General features: G+C 43.4%; 1 protein-coding gene across 2 annotated transcripts in view; it reads left to right on the top strand.

Annotated features, from left to right (window-relative positions):
* KLHL18 (kelch like family member 18) overlaps positions 1 to 23,082 on the top strand; it is a 61,035-nt gene that overhangs the window by 23,419 nt on the left and 14,534 nt on the right. For both annotated transcript variants that reach the window (XM_025376261.1, XM_025376260.1), the window contains exons 2-4: positions 10,782 to 10,912; positions 13,965 to 14,105; positions 20,803 to 21,001. In XM_025376261.1, coding sequence (XP_025232046.1) covers positions 10,782 to 10,912; positions 13,965 to 14,105; positions 20,803 to 21,001 — 471 coding nt within the window. The remainder of the gene's footprint in view (positions 1 to 10,781; positions 10,913 to 13,964; positions 14,106 to 20,802; positions 21,002 to 23,082) is intronic.

Here is a 23,082-nt window from a genome sequence, read left to right as displayed (position 1 = left end):
TTTTTTTTTTTTTTTTTTTTTTTTTTTTTGCATGGAGAGGATCGTATCACTTCTTTTTTCTTCTTTTTTCTTGAGTCTATTAATATACTGGGTTACATAGATTTATTTTCAAATATTAAGTCTGCCTTACCCCAGAATAAACCCTATTTGGTCATGGTATATAATTATTTTTATATATTGCTAACTTCTGTTTGCTGATATTTTGTTAAGGATTTTTGCATCTATATTCATGAGGAATATTGGTCTGTTTTTTTTTTTTTATACTGTCTGTCTAGTTTTGGTGCTAGGGTAATAGTGCATAAAATGAACTTGGAGTTATCCCTTAATCTTCTATTTTCTGGAAGAGATTGTTTAAAATTGGTATTAATTCTATTTTAAACAATTGATAGAATTCTCTAGTGAAACCATCTGAACCTGTAGATTTCTTTTTCAAGCATTTTAAAATTACAGATTTAGTTTTCTTGTTAGTTACAAGGCTTTTCAATTATTCCCCCATCTTGCGTAAGTTGTCATTTTCAAGAAATTGTTCCATTTCATCAGTTGTCAAATTTATGTGTAGAGTTGTTCATAGTATTCTCCTGTTATCATTTTTATGATTTCAGTGTCTGTAGTATTATCGACTGTTTCATTCCTATATTCATGATTTGTCTTTTCTGTCTTTGTCAATTTTCAAAGAAGCATCTTTTTGTTTCATTAGTTTACTGTTTTCCTGTTTTTAATTTCATTGATTTCTGCTCCTTTTAATTTCCTTCCTTCTGCTTGCTTTGAGTTTATTCTCTAATTCCTTGGAGTGGTAGTTTGGATTATTCACTGCAGACTTTTCTAATGTAAGCATTTAGTGCCATAATCTCACCACTGCTGTAGATACATTGTATTTTCATTTTCGTTCATTCAATGTATTTTTAAATTTCCCTTCCTTTTTTAGAGACTTCCTCTTTGACCTATAGACTGTTTCCAAGCATGTTGGACCTTTGATGGATTCATGAGTTTATTTTCCTTATTTACAGATATTGTTTTCTATGTATCAAATATTGCATAATGTACATATCATTGTAAGAGAGGAAAAATTTTTGACATGGTCAGATTCCTGCCCTTGGGGATTTTACTTTGTGTTGTGTGTAGCTTTTAATTCATTCATTTTTCACTGATGAATTATGTTCCATTATATGAATATCAGAAATTAGGATTCTCCTCTCAATAGTTATTTAGGTTGGCTTTTGTTTTGTTTAGTTTTCTGCTGTTCTGACTAGTTGTGTAAACATTTTATTACATATTTTCTGGAGCATATGCATCTAAAGTATATAGCTAGGAGTTAAATTGCTAGGTCATTGAGTATATGCGTGTTCAACTTTTCATGATCATGTTAGTATTGGCATTATTTTTCAAAGTGGAAATTGTATAAATTTACATACATTCTAGCATGCTTAAGAGCTCTTCTGTCCATCCACATCATCAGCAGCTTTGGGTATAATAATACCTTCTAATTGGACTTCCTAATTGGACTTCTCCTGGATATGAAATTGTATCTCATTGTGATGCTCGTATTTCCCTGATTATTACTGAGATTGATCATCTTTTCCTTTGTTTTGGACCATTCTGTTTCATTGTCTATGAAATACCTACTTTTAGGTAAGTCTTAAGCTCACTTTTTTTTTTTTTTTCCAAATTATGATTCGTTGATTTATTGGAATCCTTTATGTACTCTGGATACCAATTATTTGTTGGTTTGATGTTTGCAAATATCTTTTCTCACTTGTAACTTGTCTTTTTTTTTTTTTTTGAGATGGAGTCTCGCTCTGTCACCCAGGCTGGAATGCAGTGGCAAGATCCTGGCTCACTGCAACCTTAGCCTCCCGGGTTCAAGCGATTCTCCTGCTTCAGCCTCCCAAGTAGCTGGGATTACAGGTGCATGCCACCACACCCGGTTAATTTTTTATATTTTTGGTAGAGACGGGATTTCACCATGTTGGCCAAGCTGGTCTTGAACTCCCGACCTCAAGTGATCTGCCTACCTCAGCCTCCCAAAGTGCTGGGATTACAGGCGTGAGCCACAATACCTGGCTTGGACAGAGTTCTTAATCTTACTGTAGTCAAATATTGAAGTCTTCTCTCTTAAGGTTAATGCTTTTTGAATTCTTGTTTAAGAAATCCTAATCTCAAGGTCAAAAAGACCTACCATATTTTCTCCAAAATTTTGAAGTTTTGCCTTTAATGCTTAAGATTTTTTTTCTTCTTTTTTTGTATTTTATAAAAAAAAAAATAGAGACAAGGTCTTGCCATGTTGCCCAGGCCAATCCCAAACTCCTGGGCTCAGGCAGTCCTCCCACCTCGGCTTCCCAAAGTGTTGGGATTATAGGCATGAGCCACTGCACCTGGCCATTAAGGCTTTTTTCTATCTGGAATTGATTTTGGAGTGTGATGTGAAGCAGGAATTCAATTTTATTTTTTTTCCATGTGGATAACTAGTTGTCCCAACACTATTTATTAAGTGGACTCTCTTTTCCATATTATCTGCAATGCCATTTCTATCATTTATCAAGTTTACATATATATGGGATGTATTTCTGACTGCTTATTCTATTCAATGGGTCTGTTTGTTTCAGTACCACAATTTCCTAATTTTTATCGCTTTATAATAAGTGTTGACATCTGACAGGGCAGTTCTGTGTACCTTATTAATTTTTTTTTAGGGATTAATTCATCCCTACTGCTTCTCCATTTTATAGATTTATTCTTACCCACCAGCTTCATGGCCTTTATGTTTCAAATATGTGCCTCGATAAAAATTATGAATTACTACTTATCATGCACTTTAAGCGTTCTTTGTGACTGCATTAAAGCTTGGTCTTAACCCCACTGATCCCAAGGGCATTCTGTCCATGCAGGCTGAGCACTTAACTGTTCTTAATGCTTTATTTATATTCATTGTGAGCTCCTGAAGGTAGGAACAATAGTATCAAAATGTTTTCCATCAAAGAGAAATCTACTCTGGGTATATCTTTTGCTTTCTTTGGGAACATCTGTCTCAGATTATTCCCAATTCAGATTTTGCCGGGCTGCTTTACTGCTTGAATACTGAGCCCCACCTGCCTGTGGTAGGGAACAGAATTTGTGTGAGCAGCCCTGTCTGAGGTAGCAGAGCTGGTGAGGACCTTCTGATTCCATCCAGTCTCCATGCCACATTGCCTGTCTGGTGGATCTACACTCTCTTCTACCTCCAGACCTCTCCCTGCTTCTCTTCTCATTTCCTTTCTGTAGCTCCCTTCTGTGTCTTTGCTGATACATCCTCTACTAGGTGATCTTTAGATGTGGAAGTTCTTCAAGGCTGTCTTATAGCCTCTTCTCTTCACACTTCGAGTTCTCTCCCTAAGTGATCTTTTTTTCTGTCTTCACTGGTTATTTCCAAAAGTGTTATTTGAGCCCAGACTTATCTCTGTATTCCAGACTCGGCCATCCACTTTCTACATAGTCTCTGTTTAGATGCCTCCCAGGCACTCAGTGTCAGCTTGTCCAAAACTTTATTTGGTCATTACTCCTGACTTTGTCCTTCTCTGTTGTTCCTGATCTAAGTATATGCCACCTGCACATGCCAGATCACACCGGTAACCTGGAAGTCATCTTGACACCTCTTTTCCCTCATTCCCACATCTAGTCAGTCACCAGATCACAGCAGTTCTAAGGTCAGCATCTTTCCTGAGTCTGACTTCTTTTCTCCTTTCCCACTGCCACCATCCAGGCCAAGCTCCGCTCTTCTCTCTCTGGACCAGGCAGGGGTCTCCTGGCTGTGCTCCTAGCTGCCACTCCTGTCCCTCCAGTTCATACTCTTATCTCCACAGAGTGGCCTGGTCAGCTTGGAGTTTCTTCCTTAGGCCTGTTCCCTGGTTTCCTGATAGTTTTATTTTATTTTTTGAGCTGGAGTCTCGCTCTGTCGTCCAGGCTGGAGTGCAATGGCGTGATCTCGGCTCACTGTAAGCTCCGCCTCCTGAGTTCACGCCATTCTCCTGCCTCAGACTCCTGAATAGCTGGGACTACAGGTGCCCGCCACTTCGCCCGGCTAATTTTTTGTATTTTTAGTAGAGACAGGGTTTCACTGTGTTAGCCAGGATGGTCTCGATCTTCCGACCTCATGATCCGCCCGCCTCGGCCTCCCAAAGTACTGGGATTACAGGCGTGAGCCACCGTGCCCAGCCTAATTTTTTTCTTTTTTAAATAGAGATAGGATCTCACTTTGCTGCCCAGGCTGGAGTGCAATGGTGTGATCATAACTTCCTGTAACCTTGAACTCCCAGGCTCAAGCAATCCTCCTGTGTCAGCTGCCTGAGTAGCTGGGACTACAAGTGCACACCACTACACACAGCTAATTTATTTTATTTTATTTTTTGTAAAAACATGGTCTTGCCATATTGCCCAGACTGGTCTGAAACTTCTAGACCCAGGCAGTCCTCCCACCTCAGCCTCCCAAAGTGCTGGGATTACAGGCGTGAACTACCATGCTCACAACTTGTTCCTTTTGCCCAGTTTCTCCCGTGGTAATATCTTGCAAAACTATTAAGCCAGAGGGACTGGAAGTACAATATTGCAACTAGAATATTAACATTGGTATAATTCATTAGTCTTATTCAGATTTCTTCAGTTTTACTTTTATTCATTCTGTGTATATGTATATTTAATTCTATGTAGTTTTATGATATGTGTAGGTTTTTTATTTTTAATTTTTTTATCAATTGACTGAAAACTCAAGCTGAGAGAAGGTATGCTATGTATTAGGCCCCTCTCCAATTCCACCAGTAACAACCTAAGCATAATTCCTTCTCTTCACATAATAGCTACTTGACTTTGGGTGAGCTGCTTAACTTCCAAATCTTGGTTTTCTCATCTATAGAACATGATTCACAGTACCTGCCTGCTGCAGAGGGTTGCTGTGAGGACTGAAATAAGAAAATGTGCAGAATGGGTACTTGGCATAGTCCATGGCATACAAAAGGAGCTCAATAAATGATCCTCTCATTTTTGTTTAAAGTGACATTTTATTTTATTTTTTATTTTTTGAGACATTCTCTTGCTCTGTTGCCCAGGCTGGAGTGCAGTGACAATTATAGCTCACTGCAACCTTGAACTCCTGGACTCAAACCATCTTCCCAAACATGCACCACCATGCCTGGCTAGTTTTTTGTAGAGATGGGGTCTTGCTGTGTTGCCCAGGCTTGTCTTGAAAACTCCCTGCCTCAGGAAACCTTCCCACCTTAGCATCCCAAAGAGCTGGGATTACAGGCATAAGCCACTGTGCCCAGCAAAAAACAAGACATGTAAAAACCGAGATTACAAATAGAGTGTTTGGGTTTTTAAAAGCTTTTCACAAAAATGTAGTACCACAGGATTGTAGAATTGGAAGGTCTCTAAGTAGTCACTTAATAGTTTTAAAACCAGTCCAGGACCCTCCTAAGTATTCTTAGCTCTTATTCTTTATAATAAACGAAAATCTGCCTTTCTGTAATTTTCTAGATCTGCCCTAATCCATGTGATAGCCCTTCTAGGATTTGATGACAACCATCATGTTCCTCCTAAATTATCTTTTCCAGACTATCCTTTAGCTATTCCTTATAAGATGTAGCTTTCATACTCTTGCCCATCTTGGTCTTCCTCATCTAGACAAGGTCCAATTTGTTGTTCACCTTAGCTGAATACAGAACTCAAATGTAATCAGGCTAACATATCCCAAGAATGACCTATCTTCTCTGTAGCTGGGTTTTTTTCCCTTTCTTTCTTTCTTTTTGAAACCAGGTCACGCTGTTGGTGCACATACAGCTTGTTCTTTTGTCTTCTGTTTATTTTCTAGATGAAAAATAAATGCACAGCAGTTAAACACAGCCAATTGAACACACACTTAACTTTCATTCCCCTCCATAACCCCATTAAAATAATAGTAAGAGGGAAAGACATATCAGCAAATGAGAAATCAATGGAATATTAAAGCCAGAGAGCATGTGTGGAAGATTTAGTGGGCCAGAGGAACTGAAAGTGCCTCCCAGGGGGAGAAACTGAGAAGGAAGAGGATTTCTAATGTAGAACCCTGGAATAGTTCCAGAATTGGAGACACCAAATACTGAAAACAGGAAGATTACTTGGAAGTCTATATGAAAGGCAATTAGATGCCTGCACCCCTCCCCCCGCCACTCTCTCAGGAGGTAGGAAATTTAGTCTTAGATACTGAACCAGAGGCTCCGCATCAGGCACACCAAGCATAGGAGAGGGGTGCAATATGGAGCAAAACTGAAAATAAGGGCTTTAAGATATGAGTTATCAGTAGTGTATGGTAGAACCATCCCCCTCTTACACCCAGTTTCCAGAATACCTATAGGCTGACAGATATTTCCCTGCAAGAGATTGGAAGATACTGCTCTGATAAAATTAACTCCAGAGAAAAAGTCCTAAAGATACTGACTACTTCCAGGGGTCCTCAATCAAATGGCTGATTCTTGCCTGATCACCCTAATGTGAAGCCCACAAATCGACAATCCTACCCCCTAGCCAAGTGTCACCAGACATTTAAAGAAAACCTCTAACATAGAAGACAGAGATCAAAACAATTGGAAGAGAAAATATCTCAGGAAACAGTAAAAGCAGAGATAAAGAAGAAAAAAAAGTTGTAACTGTATATCTCAGGAGAGATTTGAGAAAATATTGCATTCATGAAAGATGAATAAGATTCTTTTAAAAAGGAAGCTTTTGAAAACAAGACCTCTAGAAAATTAAAAATATGATAGCCAATATAAAAACCTACAACACAGAAAGATTGTAAGATAGGGTTGAAGGGCCGGGCGCGGTGGCTCAAGCCTGTAATCCCAGCACTTTGGGAGGCCGAGACGGGCAGATCACGAGGTCAGGAGATCGAGACCATCCTGGCTAACACGGTGAAACCCCGTCTCTACTAAAAAATACAAAAAACTAGCCGGGCGAAGTGGCGGGCGCCTGTGGTCCCAGCTACTCGGGAGGCTGAGGCAGGAGAATGGCGTGAACCCGGGAGGCGGAGCTTGCAGTGAGCTGAGATCCGGCCACCGCACTCCAGCCTGGGCGACAGAGCCAGACTCAGTCTCAAAAAAAAAAAAAAAAAAAAGATAGGGTTGAAGAAGTTTCCTCACTGATAGACCAAATGAAAGAGATGGAAAGTAGGGAAGAACAATAAGAAAATTAGAGGATTATTCCAAGAAATCTAATACATAACTAATAGAAATTTCTGAGGAGAAAAAATTACAATAGAAGGGAGGAAATTATCAAAGAAATAGTGTGAAGAGATTTTTCCAGAACTGAAATAATGTCTGTAGATTGATACAGCACAATAAAAGAAAACCAATGCCAAGATACAACACTGTGAAATTTTAGAACTATAAGAATAAAGAGAAAATCCTAAAGGCTTCTGGAGAGCACAGGTACATGCTTAGAGTTAGGATTCAAAATAGCATTCGATATCTCAATAACAACAAACTAGGCCAGGTATGGTGACTCACACCTATAATCCCAGCACTTTGAGAGGCTGAGATGGGAGGATTGCTTGAAGCCAGGAGTTCGAGAACAGCCTGAGCAACAAAGCAGGACCTGTCTGTACAAATACACACACACACACACACACACACACACACACATATATATACTTTTTTTTTTTTAACATAGCCAGATGCACACTAGCATGCCTGTAGTCTCAACTATTCAGGAGACTGAGGCAGGAGGATTGCTTGAGCTCAGGAATTCAAGTCCAGCCTGGGGGACAGAGTAAGACCCCATCTCTAAAAACAAAGAACTAGAAGACAATGGAGCAATACTTTCAAACTTTTGACAGGAAAAAAGTCTAAACTTTGAATTTTTTAACCAACTAAATTATTATCTAAGCTTGAGGGTAGTAAAGATATTTTCAGACATTGTACATAGACCCCTTCTTATGAAGCTCTGCTAGAAGACACATTTTTATTTGTTTGAGATGGAATGTTATTCCTCTTGCCCAGGCTGGAGTACAATGGTGTCATCTCGGCTCACTGCAACCTCCACCTCCCACGTTCAAGCGATTCTCCTGCCTCAGCACCTCAAGTGCCTGGTACTACAGGCGCCTGCCACCACACCAGGCTAATTTTTTGCATTTTTAGTAGAGATGGGGTTTCACCATGTTGGCCAAGCTGGTCTTGAACTCCTGACCTCAGGTGATCCACCTGCCTCGGGCTCACAAAGTGCTGAGATTACAGGTGTGAGCCACCACGCCCAGCCTAGAAGACGCTTTCTACCAGAACAAGTGAATAAATAAGAAAGAGGACTAAGTGGGGTTCAGGAAATGGGGATGTCAATATAGGTGAGGGAAACAGAATTCCCAGGAAGAGTTCCAGTAGATAATGTCTCAAGAAACAGACAACTTAAACAACTGATAGAGTACTTATGCTCCAGGGAAAAGAAAAATTATACAAAAAGGAAATATACTCACAGTATACAGCATGGCTTGGCTACAAATAACATTTACATAGACTTAATGCAACTCTTCATATTAATTTAACCAAAATTTGACCTAATTATATTGGAAAGATAAGGAGAGTGTATGGGGTAGTACATGAAGAAAGGTATCAGGACAAATTCTTAATCTTCCATATTAGAAATTAGATTAGTAATATAATAGTTATCTTTTGCTGCGTAACAAAGTACCCCAAAATTTGTGACTTTTTTGTTTTTGAGACTCCAGCCCAGGCAGGAGTGCAGTGGCACGATCTTGGCTCACTGCAGCTTCTGCCTCCCAGGTTCAAGCGACTCTCCTGTGTCAGTGACCCAAGTAACTGGGATTACAGGCATGCACCACCATGCCCAGCTAATTTTTGTATTTATTGTAGAGACAGGGTTTCACCATGTTGCCCAAGCTGCTCTCAAACTCCTGATCCACCCTCAAGTGCTCCATCTTCCTTGGCCTCCCAAAGTGCTGGGATTACAGGCATGACCACCCTGCGCCCGGCCCAAAATTTAGTGACTTAAAACAAGTATTTATTATCTTACAGTTTCTGCGGGCCAGGAGTTCAGAAGCAGCTTAGACATTTCTCACAAAGTTGCTGTCATCTGAAGGCTTGACTGGAGCTGGAGGATGTTCTTCCAAGCTCACTCAGGTAGCCATAGAAGGCTTTAGTCCTCTTCATATGGGCCTCTCTTAAGGATATGTTACTTAGCTTCTCTTAGAGCAAGTGATCCAGAAGAACAGGGTAAGAAGAAGTTCAGTGCCTTTTTTTTTTTTTTTTTTTTTTTTTTTTTTTTTTTTTGAGACGGAGTCTCGCTCTGTCACCCAGGCTGGAGTGCAGTGGCCGGATCTCAGCTCACTGCAAGCTCCGCCTCCCGGGTTTACGCCATTCTCCTGCCTCAGCCTCCCGAGTAGCTGGGACTACAGGCGCCCGCCACTCGCCCGGCTAGTTTTTTGTATTTTTTAGTAGAGACGGGGTTTCACCATGTTCCCCAGGATGGTCTCGATCTCCTGACCTCGTGATCCGCCCGTCTCGGCCTCCCAAAGTGCTGGGATTACAGGCTTGAGCCACCGCGCCCGGCCAGTTCAGTGCCTTTTATGACCTAGCTTTGAATGTGACATACCATCATCACTTCTGCTATATTCTGTTGGTCACATAGACCAACCCTGACATGTTGTGGGAGGGGACCACACAAGGGTGTGAATACCAAGAGTCAGCGTTTACTGGAGGCTATTTAGAGGTTGGGTACCACAGGGAATAACTCAAAGTGAAAAATCAACAAGTAATATATAAGCATATTATTTAGAAAGATGGAGAAAAGTCCTAGAAGCAAGAGGTTACCCCTGTGAGTAGGAATCAGGGGCAAGGAATCAAGAAAACAGAGACTGCTAGTTGTTGTTTTTTTCTTTTGTAATAAACCTCATAGAACAACTTTAAGAAATTTGAGTAGAGGCTGGTGCAGTGGCTCACGCCTGTTTATCCAAGGAGTCGATCTTCCAACCTCGAATCCTTGGATAAACGTGACACAAAGAGAAGAGCATCAGATAGTGAGATTCTCTGGCATTTCACAGATGTGGAACCTGATGAAAAGGAAAAAGGGACTGTTTTGTTCTTCCTGGAGAATAGAAAGTTCTTAAGTGAAAATATTTATATAGCTTGGAGCTATAAATGGCTTATTGAAGGGAAGAGCCTTTTGACAGATAGTTGGAAAACACTTTATAGAATTCCTCAGGCTAAGGGTGCGTCAGTGAGGATTTGACACTTATTGGAGGAAGAGTTGGCCTCTGTCCCTGCTAACCACACAGAGCAGCAGCCAGTCCACAACACCAGTGTATCTTCTCATGCCCCCACCGCCCCCCGGCCCCATCACTACATATTTACTCTTCTTGAGGAGCATACTGTTAGGAGCACCAGCATTCTTGGACTGTTTGTCCAGTCCATCTGCCTGAGGTTGGGATAAAGTGTTACAGGAATCAGGTATTTGAGTTGGTGGAGTAGCTGAAAGAGGTGCATTGGAGACTACCATGTAAGTAAAAATGATTACATGAAACATTCAGGCTTAAATTTTTTAGCTATTTTAACACTTCATTAAAATGTGTTGTTTACATTTTTCTACTGTAACTGAGTATATTGCATTTAAAGTACTTCAGGCATCATGCTAAGCCTTGGCCTCCATGCCCTGGGATGCCCTCAACACCGTTGCAATGGGCAGTGGGGTACGCTGCGGAGGGGGGTGAGTTCGTTGTTTTTTTTTTTTTTTTTGCGTTCCTCAATATCTGTCTTTGTATTTTACTTTGCCCACAGATTGGGGACCACAAATTCAGTGCTCACCGGATCGTCTTAGCAGCCTCAATCCCATATTTCCATGCTATGTTTACAAATGACATGATGGAGTGCAAGCAGGATGAGATTGTAATGCAAGGAATGGACCCAAGGTACTGAATCCCACCATTAGATTTCGCAGGCTGCTTTCCAGGTGTAGTTTCAGCCTGTGCACAGTTCCGTTGAGCACCTGCAGCAGGACACAGTGTCTAATAGCCTAGCTCCAGACAAATAGTAAGTGATTAATAAGCAGATTAGAACCTCAGCCAGTGGTCTGAGATAGGGTTAAAATGGTGGGAGTTTTGATGCTGTTTTTACCCTACTATAAGAGAAATACATTTAATGGGGCTGGGTTTAAGAGTGGTAATATATTATTCTCTGCACTTTTCTGGGCTAGTCTTTTTAGCTGACAAAATAGTTCTTTAAATAAGTGTCTCCATTCACATCCCTTCTTATCAGCCTAGAACAGTGTTGTCCACTGGAGGTTTCTGCAGTGATGCGAATGTTCTTTCTATTTGTACTGCCCAAAATGGTAGCCACTAGCCACAGATGGCTGTTGAGCACTTGAAATATGACTAGTGGGACTGAAAAATTGAATTTTAAATTTTGCTTAATTTTAATCAATTTAATTTTAAAGTTAAATAGTCACATGTGGCTGATGGCTACTATATTGGACAACACAGGTCTAGAAGGTGGCAGATTTTATGGTTATTTCATGGTTCAGAAAATTGAAGCTCAAGGAGATCAAGCCCAAGGTTATCCCCTTAGCTGGAAGTCAGTTATTGCCCAACCTCTTAATCTGACAGTGGTGACAACTAGGGAGAAAAGAGCTAGGAGACTGTGTGTTACCCTCTGGATGATCGAAGGTGATCTGCCCCGATACCGGAAGAGGATTTATATACCTATGGCAAAGTAGAAATCTCAGGTCAGGTCAGGCCAGGCAAGGTGACTCACGCCTGAAATCCCAACAATTTGGGAGGTCAAGGTGGGAGGATTACTTGAGGCCAGGAGTTCAAGACCAGCTTAGACAACATAGACCACATCTGTATAAAAAAATTTTTTTTAATTGGCCGGGCGCGGTGGTGCACACCTGTAGTCTCAGCTACTTAGAAAGCTGAGGTGGGAGGTGAGCCGAGGAGGTCAAGGCTGCAGCGAGTTGTGATCACACCACTACACTCCAGCCTGGTCAACAGAGTGAGACCTTGACTCTTAAAAAAGAAAGAAAGAAATCTAGACTGGGCACGGTGGCTCAAGCCTGTAATCCCAGCACTCTGGGAGGCCGAGACGGGTGGATCACGAGGTCAGCAGATCGAGACCATCCTGGCTAACACGGTGAAACCCCGTCTCTACTAAAAAAAAATACAAAAAACTAGCCGGGTGAGGTGGTGGGCGCCTGTAGTCCCAGCTACTTGGGAGGCTGAGGCAGGAGAATGGCGTAAACCTGGGAGGCAGAGCTTGCAGTGAGCTGAGATCCGGCCACTGCACTCCAGCCTGGGCAATACAGCGAGACTCCGTCTCAAAAAAAAAAAGAAAAGAAAAAAAAAGAAATCTTAGGCCAGTTACTTATGAGGAAAGACATAGAAGTAAGGTGTCCAAGGGCAGTTGTGCCCTCCTCTTCTCTGAAGTGTGTGTCTGAAGGAGGCATGCTCATCCCATGAATAGTCCAGGGGCTTCATTTAACAGAGATTGCCTGAACATCCATGATGAGCATAGCTCTATCATGTATCTGAGGTATAACAGTGAGAAAACAGCACCTCTTCTCATTCTGCCAACTTTCGTTTTTTTATTTTTATTTTTTTGCAGCGGGGGATGGAGTCAGACTCTTGGCACCCAGGCTGGAGTGCAGTGGTGCGGTCTGGGCTCACTGCAACCTCCACTTCCCAGGTTCAAGCGATTCTACTGCCTCAGCCTCCCATGAGTAGCTGGGATTACAGGCACCTGCCTTTTTTTTTTTTTTTTTTTTTTGAGATGGAGTCTCACTCTGTTGCCCAGGCTAGAATGCAATGACATGACCTCCGTTCACTGCAACAACCTCCACCTCCTGGGTTCAAGCGATTCTCCTCCCTCAGTCTCTCAAGTAGCTGGGACTACAGGTGCATGCCACCTCGCCCGGCTAATTTTTGTGTTTTTAGTAGGCACAGGGTTTTGCCATGTTGGCTAGATTGGTCTCGAACTCCTGACCTCAGGTGATCCGCCTCCCTCAGCCTCCCAAAGTGCTGGAATTACAGGCGTGAGCCACCGTGCCCTGCCTCTACCAGCTTTCTAGTAGTGATTTGGCAGTCACCAAATACATGCATGGTATGGCTAAGAGTGAAAGTGATATGAGAAAAGTGAAGCAGAGTAAAGGCTAGTGAAGGATGGTGGAGTCTGTGCTATTTTGGGGTGATCAGGGAATGCCCCTGTCATGGGGTGGCATTTGAGCTGAGACATCTTAATTGAAGTGAGGGAGTGAGCCATCTGGGGGAAGAGTCCTCCAAACAGGGAGGAGTCATTGCAAAGGCCCTGAGGTAAGAATATGTTCAGAATGTTGGAATCAAGTGAGAAAAGGAGAAAGTGGAGGTGAGGAAGACAGACAGATGGAGAGGGACCAGAACACCTACAGCCCTGTAGATGGAATTTTGATTTCATTTTCAGTGTGAATTGAAAGCAGAAAAAATGTTAGAAATCTCATTCTAGAAATTTACCCCAAAGAAATAATTCAAAAACGTTCTAACAGCAATAAGATGGTAATAGCTATTATGCTTACCAATAAAGGAAATAAATGATAGCATATTTGCATGTTGAAATATTATATAGCAGCCACTAAAAACAATAAACATGAAGGTAGTGTAGCAACATGGGAAAGGGCTTGATACATGTTTTTGATTATATCCATATAATTCATGCATGTAGGCAATCAGGGACTAAATATGAATGTAGAAAAATAACCAGTGTTGACTTTTTCAGTAGTGAAATTGTAGGTGATTGTGTTCTCTTTTTCAAAATTTTCTGTAGGGCAATGAAGACAACTTGGTAGAATGAGTTTTAGGCTGTGGTGAAGTAGTTACTCCATTAGATTCTCGAAGGGCCTGGGCTAAGTATTGTCAGTTCAGTTAGGGCCTGAGTCTCCTGTGGGCCAAGACTTGTCTCTGAAGAGCATCTCACAGCTTTCCCTCTTTCCTCTAGTGCCCTGGAGGCTCTGATCAACTTTGCTTACAATGGCAACCTTGCCATTGACCAGCAAAATGTCCAGTCATTGCTGATGGGGGCGAGCTTCCTGCAGCTGCAGAGCATCAAAGACGCCTGCTGCACATTCCTCCGAGAACGGTGAGGTGATGTGGTGGGCCTGGTGGAGAACATGACTATTTCATTTCTGGAATCTTGCGCCAGTTTGCTGAGTTCTTGGGACCATATATAGGTTTATGAAGGGAGTGATCTGGAAAGGTTATTCTGCAGCGCTTACATTTCTTGAAATCAGTGTGTAGCAGTGCCCACTTCTTTGAGATGAACTTTTTCAGAACATGATTCACATAGTCCAGCCTGCCCTTTCCCTTGGCTTGACATGTGCATCTTCTGTTCCTCCCTCTCCAATCTCACCAGCCACTAATTTAGCTGATTTCTCACCAAACTGATTTGTGCAATGCTCCCCAACTGTTCCATAGCCATCTCCATCTTTGTTTAGGTACTTTACCCTCTAAATTTCCTTTCTTTTCTTTTTCTTCTTCTTTTTTTTTTATTTTTTTGAGACAAGATCTTGCTCTGTCACCCAGGCTGGAGTGCAGTGGTGTGATCTCGCCTTACTGCAACCTCTGCCTCCCATGTTCAGCAGTCCTCCCACTTCAGCCTCCCAAGTAGCTGGAACTACAGGCACATGCCACCACACCTGGCTGATTTTTGTAATTTTTTTGGTAGAGATGGGGTTCTGCCATGTTGCCCAGGCTGGTCTCAACTCCTGGGCTCAAGCAGTCTGCCCACCTTGGCCTCCCAAAGTGCTGGGATTACAGGCGTGAGCCACTGCTCCCGGCCCTCTTTGAATTTCTTGACCTTATTTTTCATACTTCAGTTATTTAAGAGCCTACCCAAATTTCACTTCCTGGAATTCTCTATCCTCCTTAGTCCACTGGGAACTATCATTGTATGCACTTTTATGGTTGGGACCATGGATTATACACCCCCCTATTTCCAGTGCTTGGCAGTGGGGCCCTGTGGATCTCCTGTGACCTTCTGCCTAAGCAGTTAAGAAGCCCCTCCCTCCCCCTCAAGAGCCAGAGCTCTTAGTTATACGATAAAGGTCTTTTAACCAGCAGAGGCCTGGGGATGCAGGTTAGTGCTGGGCCACACACAGGCAGGAGGAACCCAAACAGCACCCCTGTGTCTGTGGTGCTTCACACACCCAGCCTTCACCTGGGCCTACTCCGATCACTAGGTAGCTGGCCTGTCAGCATTCCTCCTGACTCAGATCTGCCCTCCCGGACCTCATCCCCTCATGGAGCTGACCTCCCCTCCCCCATTCTCACTCCACCTATCCAGTTCACTTAGCAGCTTGTGGACCACACCCACTGTGTGTTCATATCCTGCCCACAGGGTGCTCATGGTCATCACACTGAGTACTGCTGTGTGTGCAGCTAGTCAAATAATCATGGTAATGATGCCTAAGATTTAGTGGGGGGCTCATCTGCTGAACACTGGGTAAAGGATTTCATCTTGAGGTAAGTGGTGCTGTTCGCAGTTTTATAAAGACCTTGTAGTAAGAGTAAAGCTGCAGAACCAAGCTTGTCCCTGCTCTGGGATGCCTTCTGGGGCAGGCCAGAGGGTGCATATGGAGATGTGAGGGCCATACACTATCTTCCTGCTCATTTGTGAGCTGCTTAAGACACAGACTGGACTTCGTTCACCTCTTTTTCCCACAGAACTTGGAAAGTGACTTTCTTTTTTCTTTTTCTTTTCTTTCTTTCTTTTTTTTTTTTTTTTTCTTTCTTTCTGTAATATAGAGCTCCAGGCTTGGAGGCCTTGGGCTTCACCACTGCTGAAATGGCTTTCTGTGGCTAAGTAGGATTAATCCTGGAAAGGATTGTTGGCAATCCTCGAATCTTCACCAAGGGACAACAGCTCCACCTAGGGGGCTTTTGAGATTGTCACTGTCAACACTGGATCCAGGCTGTGTTGTAAAATACTGTCATCTAAAAGTTGCTTAGAAAAGTGATTTTTAGGCCAGATGAGGTGGTTCATGCTGTAATCCCAGCATTTTGGGAGGCCAAGGCAGGAGGATTGCTTGAGGTTAGGATTTCCAGACCAGCCTTTATGCCAGAGCAAGATCCTGTCTCTACAAAAAAAAAAAAAAAATTTTATTAGTCAAGTGCAGTGGTTCACAGCTACTGGAGAGGCTAAGATGGGAGAGTCGCTTGAGCCAGGAGCTCAAGGCTGCAATGAGTTATAATCATCTTACTCTAGCTTGGGCGACTGAGCAAGACTTTGTCTCTAAAAACTAAAAGGAAAAAAGAAAAGTCATTTTAGGCCAGTGCAGGTTTGCATGCACCAGTAACATTTTAGGAATAAGTACTTACACATAAGCCTGATGTTTTGAGTCTATCCTTGACATTTGTTCATTTAGCCCTTCAGGACGCCTTCTGAGACCTAAATCTATACCTCATTCCTATTTCCTGCCACAGACTTCAGAGCCATGGCCTGCTTTCTGTTTTCTCTCCAGCAGTTCCTATTATTGTCTCTGTTTCTTGGAATGATTCTCCCTGAGCCTGACTACAGAATGTGGTGGTGTCTCCCAGCTCCCCACTTCCTCTGTGCCCTTGAGGGTGCATCATTTTAAGATTTGATTGCCAGCGACTTGAGGAAAACCATTCTGAGCACCAGTGGAAAAGATATGTGACAGCACAGAGAAGCTGCATTGCCATCAGAGTTCTTAAAGCCACAGTTCCTGAGGCTGCTCAGTCTATTACCTCTTCAACCTGCTGCCTTTTTTTTCCCCTGAAGCTGGGGTTGACTTTTTCTGGTGGCCCTCTTTCCGGCCTTCAAATGTATGGGCCTCCTTGCTTTTAGGCAAGCACTACTGGAGCTGTGTATCTTCTTTCTTTCTTTCTTTCTTTTTTTTTTTTTTTTTTTTTGAGATGGAGTCTCACTCTGTCGCCCAGGAGTACAGTTGCGCTATCTTGGCTCACTGCAACCTCTGCCTCCCAGGCTCAAGCATTCACCTGCCTCAGCCTTCGAAGTAGCAGGATTACAGGTGTCTGCCACCACACCCAGCTAACTTTTGTATTTTTATTTTTATTTATTTGTTTTTGAGACAGAGTCTTGCTCTGTTGCCCAGGCGGGAATGCAATGGCATGATCTCAGCTCACTGCAACCACCACCTTCCAAGTTCAAGCGATCCTCCTGCCTCAGCCTCCTGACCAGTTGGGACTACAGGCACACACCACCACGCCCAGCTAATTTTTGTATTTTTAGTAGAGATGGGGTTTCACCATGTTGGCCAGGCTGGTCCCGAACTCCTGACCTCAAGTGAGCTGCCCACCTCGGCCTCCCAAAGTGCTGGGATTACAGGCGTGGGTCACTGCGCCCGGCCTTGGAGCTGTGTATTTTCTGAAATTCCCTCAGAGGTAGATTGGGACATCAAATATGTCAATGAACCATGTCAGTAATCTATTTAATTCAAGTCACTGCTTCCTGCCTCTGATAAAGCATTATGTCTTATGCTGTCTTCTTGCTTCCAAAGTCAAGCTGTGTCAGCAAGGAAGAAGGTTGTGATGTGGCTAATGAAAGATGTGGGTCTCCATCAACCCTGAAGGTTTATTTTCCCTCATATCTCCCTCCTCCTCTTGAATGGTCCCCTTTCCTGTGTGACAGCTCTGAGGCAAGAGAATCGCTTGAACCTGGGAGGCGGAGGTTGCAGTGATCCGAGATCGTGCCATTGCACTCCAGCCTGGGCAATAAGAGTGAAACTCCATCTCAAAAAAAAGAAAAAAAAAAAAAAAAAGGAAGATGTGTTTTGGCCAGGCATGGTGGCTTACGCTTGTTCTCCTGGCACTTTGAGAGGCCGAGGTGGGCGGATCGCCTGAGGTCAATAGTTGGAGACCAGCCTGGCCAACATGATGAAATGCCATCTCTACTAAAAATACAAAATGAACCAGCCGTGGTGGCACATGCCTGTAATCCCAGCTACTTGGGAGGCTGAGGCAGGAGAATCACTTGAACCCAGGAGGCAGAGGTTGCAGTGAGCTCAGATCATGCCACTGCACTCTAGCCTGGGCAACAAAGGGAGACTCCGTCTCAAAAAAAAAAAGAAAAGGAAAAAAAAAGGTGTATTTTGTGCTCAGTATTTTGCCAAGCCAATCAGAGACACCCAAAAATAAGGTATGAGAATCCTAACCTGAGAAGGAGAGTTTGGAAATGAATGCCAATGGCTACGTTGATCATTGGCTCCCACATCCTTGTACTTGATCCAGCTTCTGCTCCATGGCATTTTGAATCCTCCTCTCAGGTTGATGTCATAGTGGTAGGAGATAGTGAAGCACATGCTGTAGAGGCCCAGGGAAGGTTTGTCTGCCTTATATTTGTAAAGTGCTCTAACAAATCTTATTCAATCACTGTAAGTGCTTTAGGAGAAAGGCATTTGACAGATGACAGAGCTGACATTCTGACCTTCAGCACTGTATTCCTCAGTGGCCATGAACTTTGCCTACATGTTGTTCTCTGCTTATGTTTCTTTGCTCTTCTAAATTCACATCAGTTTCCAAAGCAATAGACAGAGCAAGCTCAGGCTGGAATGAAATAACTATGTAGAATTTTTGACTAGTCATAAAGCCAGGCTCCAAGGTACCTTGCCTATTCAGTCCTTGATGGGTCAGCTGCTAGGGGACAATAGTGAATATTGCTAAATCAATATAACTCTGTGCCTAAAACCTTAAATCAACATCGGGGAAAATACATAAAACTTTCTAATGAAGAAAAGCAAGCCTGTCCAATTTTTAATCTGATCAATGCCATCTCTACAGAGAATTAGTCATGAAGCTAAAAGAAGAATCCCCCAGGGTCTGCTGCTGTCACCAAGATTTTAGAATCGCACTGGGCTCGTTTGGAATTTTCTTAGTTGCAACAGTAGTAAGAAAAACAAGCCAGGCAGAGTGGCTCATGCCTGTAATCCCAGCACTTCGGGAGGCCAAGGCAAGAGGATTGCTCAAACCTAGGAATTTGAGACGAGTTTGGGCAACATAGGGAGACGCTGTCTCTACCAAAAAACATTTTTTTTTAATTAGCCAGGTGTGGTCTCAGCTACTTGGCAGGTTGAGGTAGGAGGATCACTTCAGCTCTAGAGGTCAAGGCTACCCATGAGCCATGATTGCACCACTACACTCCAGCCTAGGTGACAGAATAAGACCTTGTCTCAAAAAACAAAAGCAACCATAATAAAATATTAAGGCAGCCACTAACTTCGTACCAGGTACCATGCATCATGGCTCAACCCTAAGAGGTAGGTAGCTGTTGTCATCATCTTCTTTCAGGTGAGAAAATTACTGACACTTGGAAGAGCATAACCCACCCAAATTGCCCCATGAGCATCAGGGCCAGGATTTATCCTGGATTTCTCTAGCCCTGATGAGTGTAAGTCTGCCAGGTTACTGTGGGAATATGCGCAAGAGGCCTGATTTCAATCTCAGCACCTCCACTTGCTTGTCTCGAGGGACGGTGAGCACCATTTTTGGTTTCCCTGAGCCTGTTTTCCATCTATGAGTGCATTACTACTTTGCAGGTTAAGAAGATTCTGGAGAATGTGTATAAAAGGCCTAGCAAAATATTTGACTCACTGATGGTAAATAAATGATAGTGCTACTGTTGTTTCTGGTTGTCTGAACAATTAAGCCCGTGGAGTCTCTTTCTATATAAAACAAGAAAAAATCCCAGCACTTTGGGAGGCTGAGGCAGGTGGATTGCTGGAGTTCGGGAGTTCAAGTCCTGCCTGGGCAACATGGTGAATTCCTGTCTGTACTACAAAAAGTACAAAAATTAGCCAGGCATGGTGGTGCCTGTAGTCCCAGCTACTTGTGGGGCTGAGGCAGAAGGATCGCTTGAGCCCAGGAGGTCAAGGCTGATGTTAGCCATGTTCATGCTACTACACTCCAGCCTGGGGGACAAAGTGAGACCCTGTCTCAAAAAATAAAAAAAAAGAAAAAAAAAAAGAAAAAGTATAAGGGTTCCCATATTAAAGAAGCTATCTCTCCATGTTTTTTGTTTTTTTGTTTGTTGTTTGTTTATTTTTTGTTTTTTTGAGACAGAGTCTCGCTCTGTCACCCAGGCTGGAGTGCAGTGGCGCGATCTCGGCTCACTGCAAGCTCTGCCTCCTGGGTTCACACCATTCTCCTGCCTCAGCCTCCCGAGTAGCTGGGACTACAGGCGCCCGCCACCACGCCCGGCTAATTTTTTGTATTTTTACAAAGTAAAATACAGTAAACCCCGTAAAGACGGGGTTTCACCGTGTTAACCAGGATGGTCTCGATCTCCTGATCTCACGATCCGCCCACTTCAGCCTCCAAAAGTGCTGGGATTACAGGCGTGAGCCACCGTGCCCGGCCCTGTCTTTGTTTTTTAAACTCTAATTCTGTGACTTCAGTGCCTTCCTTGTGACCAAAGTTGAGATAGTGCCCTGGACACTCAACCAGGAATTTCAGTGGTGGAACATCTCAAGCAGATTTTCAGTGCATGCGCTCCTGTGACGGTTACTTCTCGCCTTCTGACACTTACTTTACAGAACTACCCAGAGAGCTCATTCCACCTGATGCACAGAGCACCAGGCCCAAAAGGCAGGGACCTTTGAGGATAATCTTTCTTCTTAATTTTATACCTTTAGAAGTTGAGTCCCACAGAAGTACAGCTTGTGTCACACAGAGAGTTTCCAACAAAGCTGAGGTTAAGAATTTGTTTTCATTCTGTGGCTCTACCCAGAACCAGCCTGAGAATGATCAAAGGTAACATCCTTTCTTCCTCTAATTTTTTTTTTCTTTTCTTATGCCAAAAGGCTTCACCCAAAAAACTGCCTGGGTGTGCGCCAGTTTGCTGAGACAATGATGTGTGCTGTGCTGTACGACGCTGCCAACAGCTTCATCCACCAGCACTTTGTGGAGGTGTCCATGTCAGAAGAGTTCCTGGCCCTGCCCTTGGAAGACGTGCTTGAGCTGGTGTCTCGGGATGAGCTGAATGTCAAATCTGAGGAGCAGGTATGTGAGCACAGTAGCAGTCTGTGCAGGTGACATGAGGTGCTGCTCTTTATAATCATTGTTTTATATATTTATTTTTTTTTTACAAAATTAAGATCATGACATGTATGTGGCTGTTGTATATTATGGAGCTTGTTTTACTGTATCATGCATTTTTCATGAAAACTCTCTATGTGTTTTATTTATTTTTTTGAGACAGTATCTTGCTCTGTCACCTAGGCTGGAGTGCAGTAGCAAGATCATGGCTCACTGCAGCCTCATCCTCCCACTTCAGCCTCCCGAGTAGCGGGAACTACAGGCATATACCACCACACCCAGCTAATTTTTGTATTTTTTGTAGAGACTGGATTTCACCAAGTTGCCCAGGCTGGTCTTGAACTACTGTCCTTAAGTGATCCTCCCGCCTCAGTCTCCCAAAGTGCTGGGATTATAGGCGTGAGCCACCGCACCTGGCCTCTGTACATTTTAGTGTCTAAATAGCATTGTTGATTTTTATCAACCTACTCGCCTTATTCTTGCACGTTTGGGTTATTTCCAATGTTTACTATTAGAAGTAATCCTGCTGTGAACCAGAAACAGCAAGTATAGATAATTTTTTTGTTGTTTTTTTGAGACAGTCTCATTCTGTCACCCAAGCTGGAGTGCAGTGGCACGATCTTGGCTCACTGCAACCTCCATCTCCCGGGTTCAAGCAATTCTCCTGCATCAACCTCCTGAGTAGGTGGGATTACAGGCACGCACCACCATGCCAGGCTAATTTTTATACGTTTAGTAAAGACGGGGTTTCACTATGTTGGCCAGGCTGGTCTCGAATTCCTGACCTCAAGTGACCCGCCCACCCCGGCCTCCCAAAATGCTGGGTTTACAGGCGTGAGCCACTGTGCCTGGCCAAGTGTAGATAACTTTTTGAAAGAATCTTGTTCTAAGGAAGAGCAGAACATTGAGGCGGCTGTGGGAGGGGTCTGTGAAAAATCAAGAGGGATTGTTTGTTTGTTTGTTTGTTTCTTTTTGAGAAAGAGTCTTGCTCCGATGCCCAGGCAGGCTGTAGTGCAATGGCAACAATCTCAGCTCACTGCAGCCTCTCTGCCTCCCAGGTTCAAGCGATTCTCCTGCTTCAGCCTCCCAAGTAGCTGGGATTACAGGTGCCCACTACTACGCCTGGCTAATTTTTATATTTTTAGTTGAGATGGGGTTTCGCCATGTTGGCCAGGCTGGTCTTGAACTCTGGCCTCACATGATCCTGTCACCTTGGCCTCCCAAAGTGCTGGGATTATAGGCATGAACCATCATGCCAGGCCTTTTTTTTTTTTTTTTTGAGACAGAGTCTTACTCTGTCACCCAGGCTGGAATACAATGGCACAATGGCACAATCTCAGCTCACTGCAGCGTCCGCCTCCCAGGTTCAAGCATTTCTCCTGCCTCAGCTTCCTGAGTAGCTGGGATTACAGGTACACGCCATCATGCCTGGCTAATTTTTGTATTTTTAGTAGAAACAGGGTTTCACTATGTTGGCTGGGCTGTTCTCGAACTCCTGACCTCAGATGGTCCGCCTGCCTTGGCCTCCGAAAGTGCTGGGATTACAGGTGTGAGCCACTGCGCCAGGCCCGGCAAAATTACAGCATATTTGACTGCTGGTGGGAATTTTCCAGAAGAGAGGGAAGAATTGATAATGTTGGAGAAATGGGAGAGTACTTGTTGGAATGATGTTCTGGAATAAGTGAGAACAGACAGTCTAGGGCGTAAGGGTGTGCATCTTTGATAGGAGCACAAGCCATCCATATCCACAATAGCAGGAGGGAGAGCTGGGGCACACACCCAGGGACAGGGAACAGGTAGATTCTTACTGACATTCTCTTCTGATTTTCTGTTTTCTCACCTGAGAGTGAGGATGAGGGACAAATGTTAGAAATTTAAGGAGGGCCAGGAGCAGTGGCTCACGCCTGTAATCCCAGCACTTTGGGAGGCCAAGGTGGGCAGATTTGTTGAGCTCAGGAGTTTAAAACCAGCCTGGGAAACATGGTGAAACCCCATCTCTACTAAAAGCACAAAAGTTAGCCAGGCATGGTTCAGCTTAAACTCCT

The sequence above is a fragment of the Theropithecus gelada genome, chromosome 2 (assembly GCF_003255815.1).
Source record: "Theropithecus gelada isolate Dixy chromosome 2, Tgel_1.0, whole genome shotgun sequence".
NCBI lineage: Eukaryota > Metazoa > Chordata > Mammalia > Primates > Cercopithecidae > Theropithecus > Theropithecus gelada.
The sequence above is the reverse complement of the archived record's forward strand: the minus strand, read 5'-3'. Positions and strand labels throughout refer to the sequence as shown.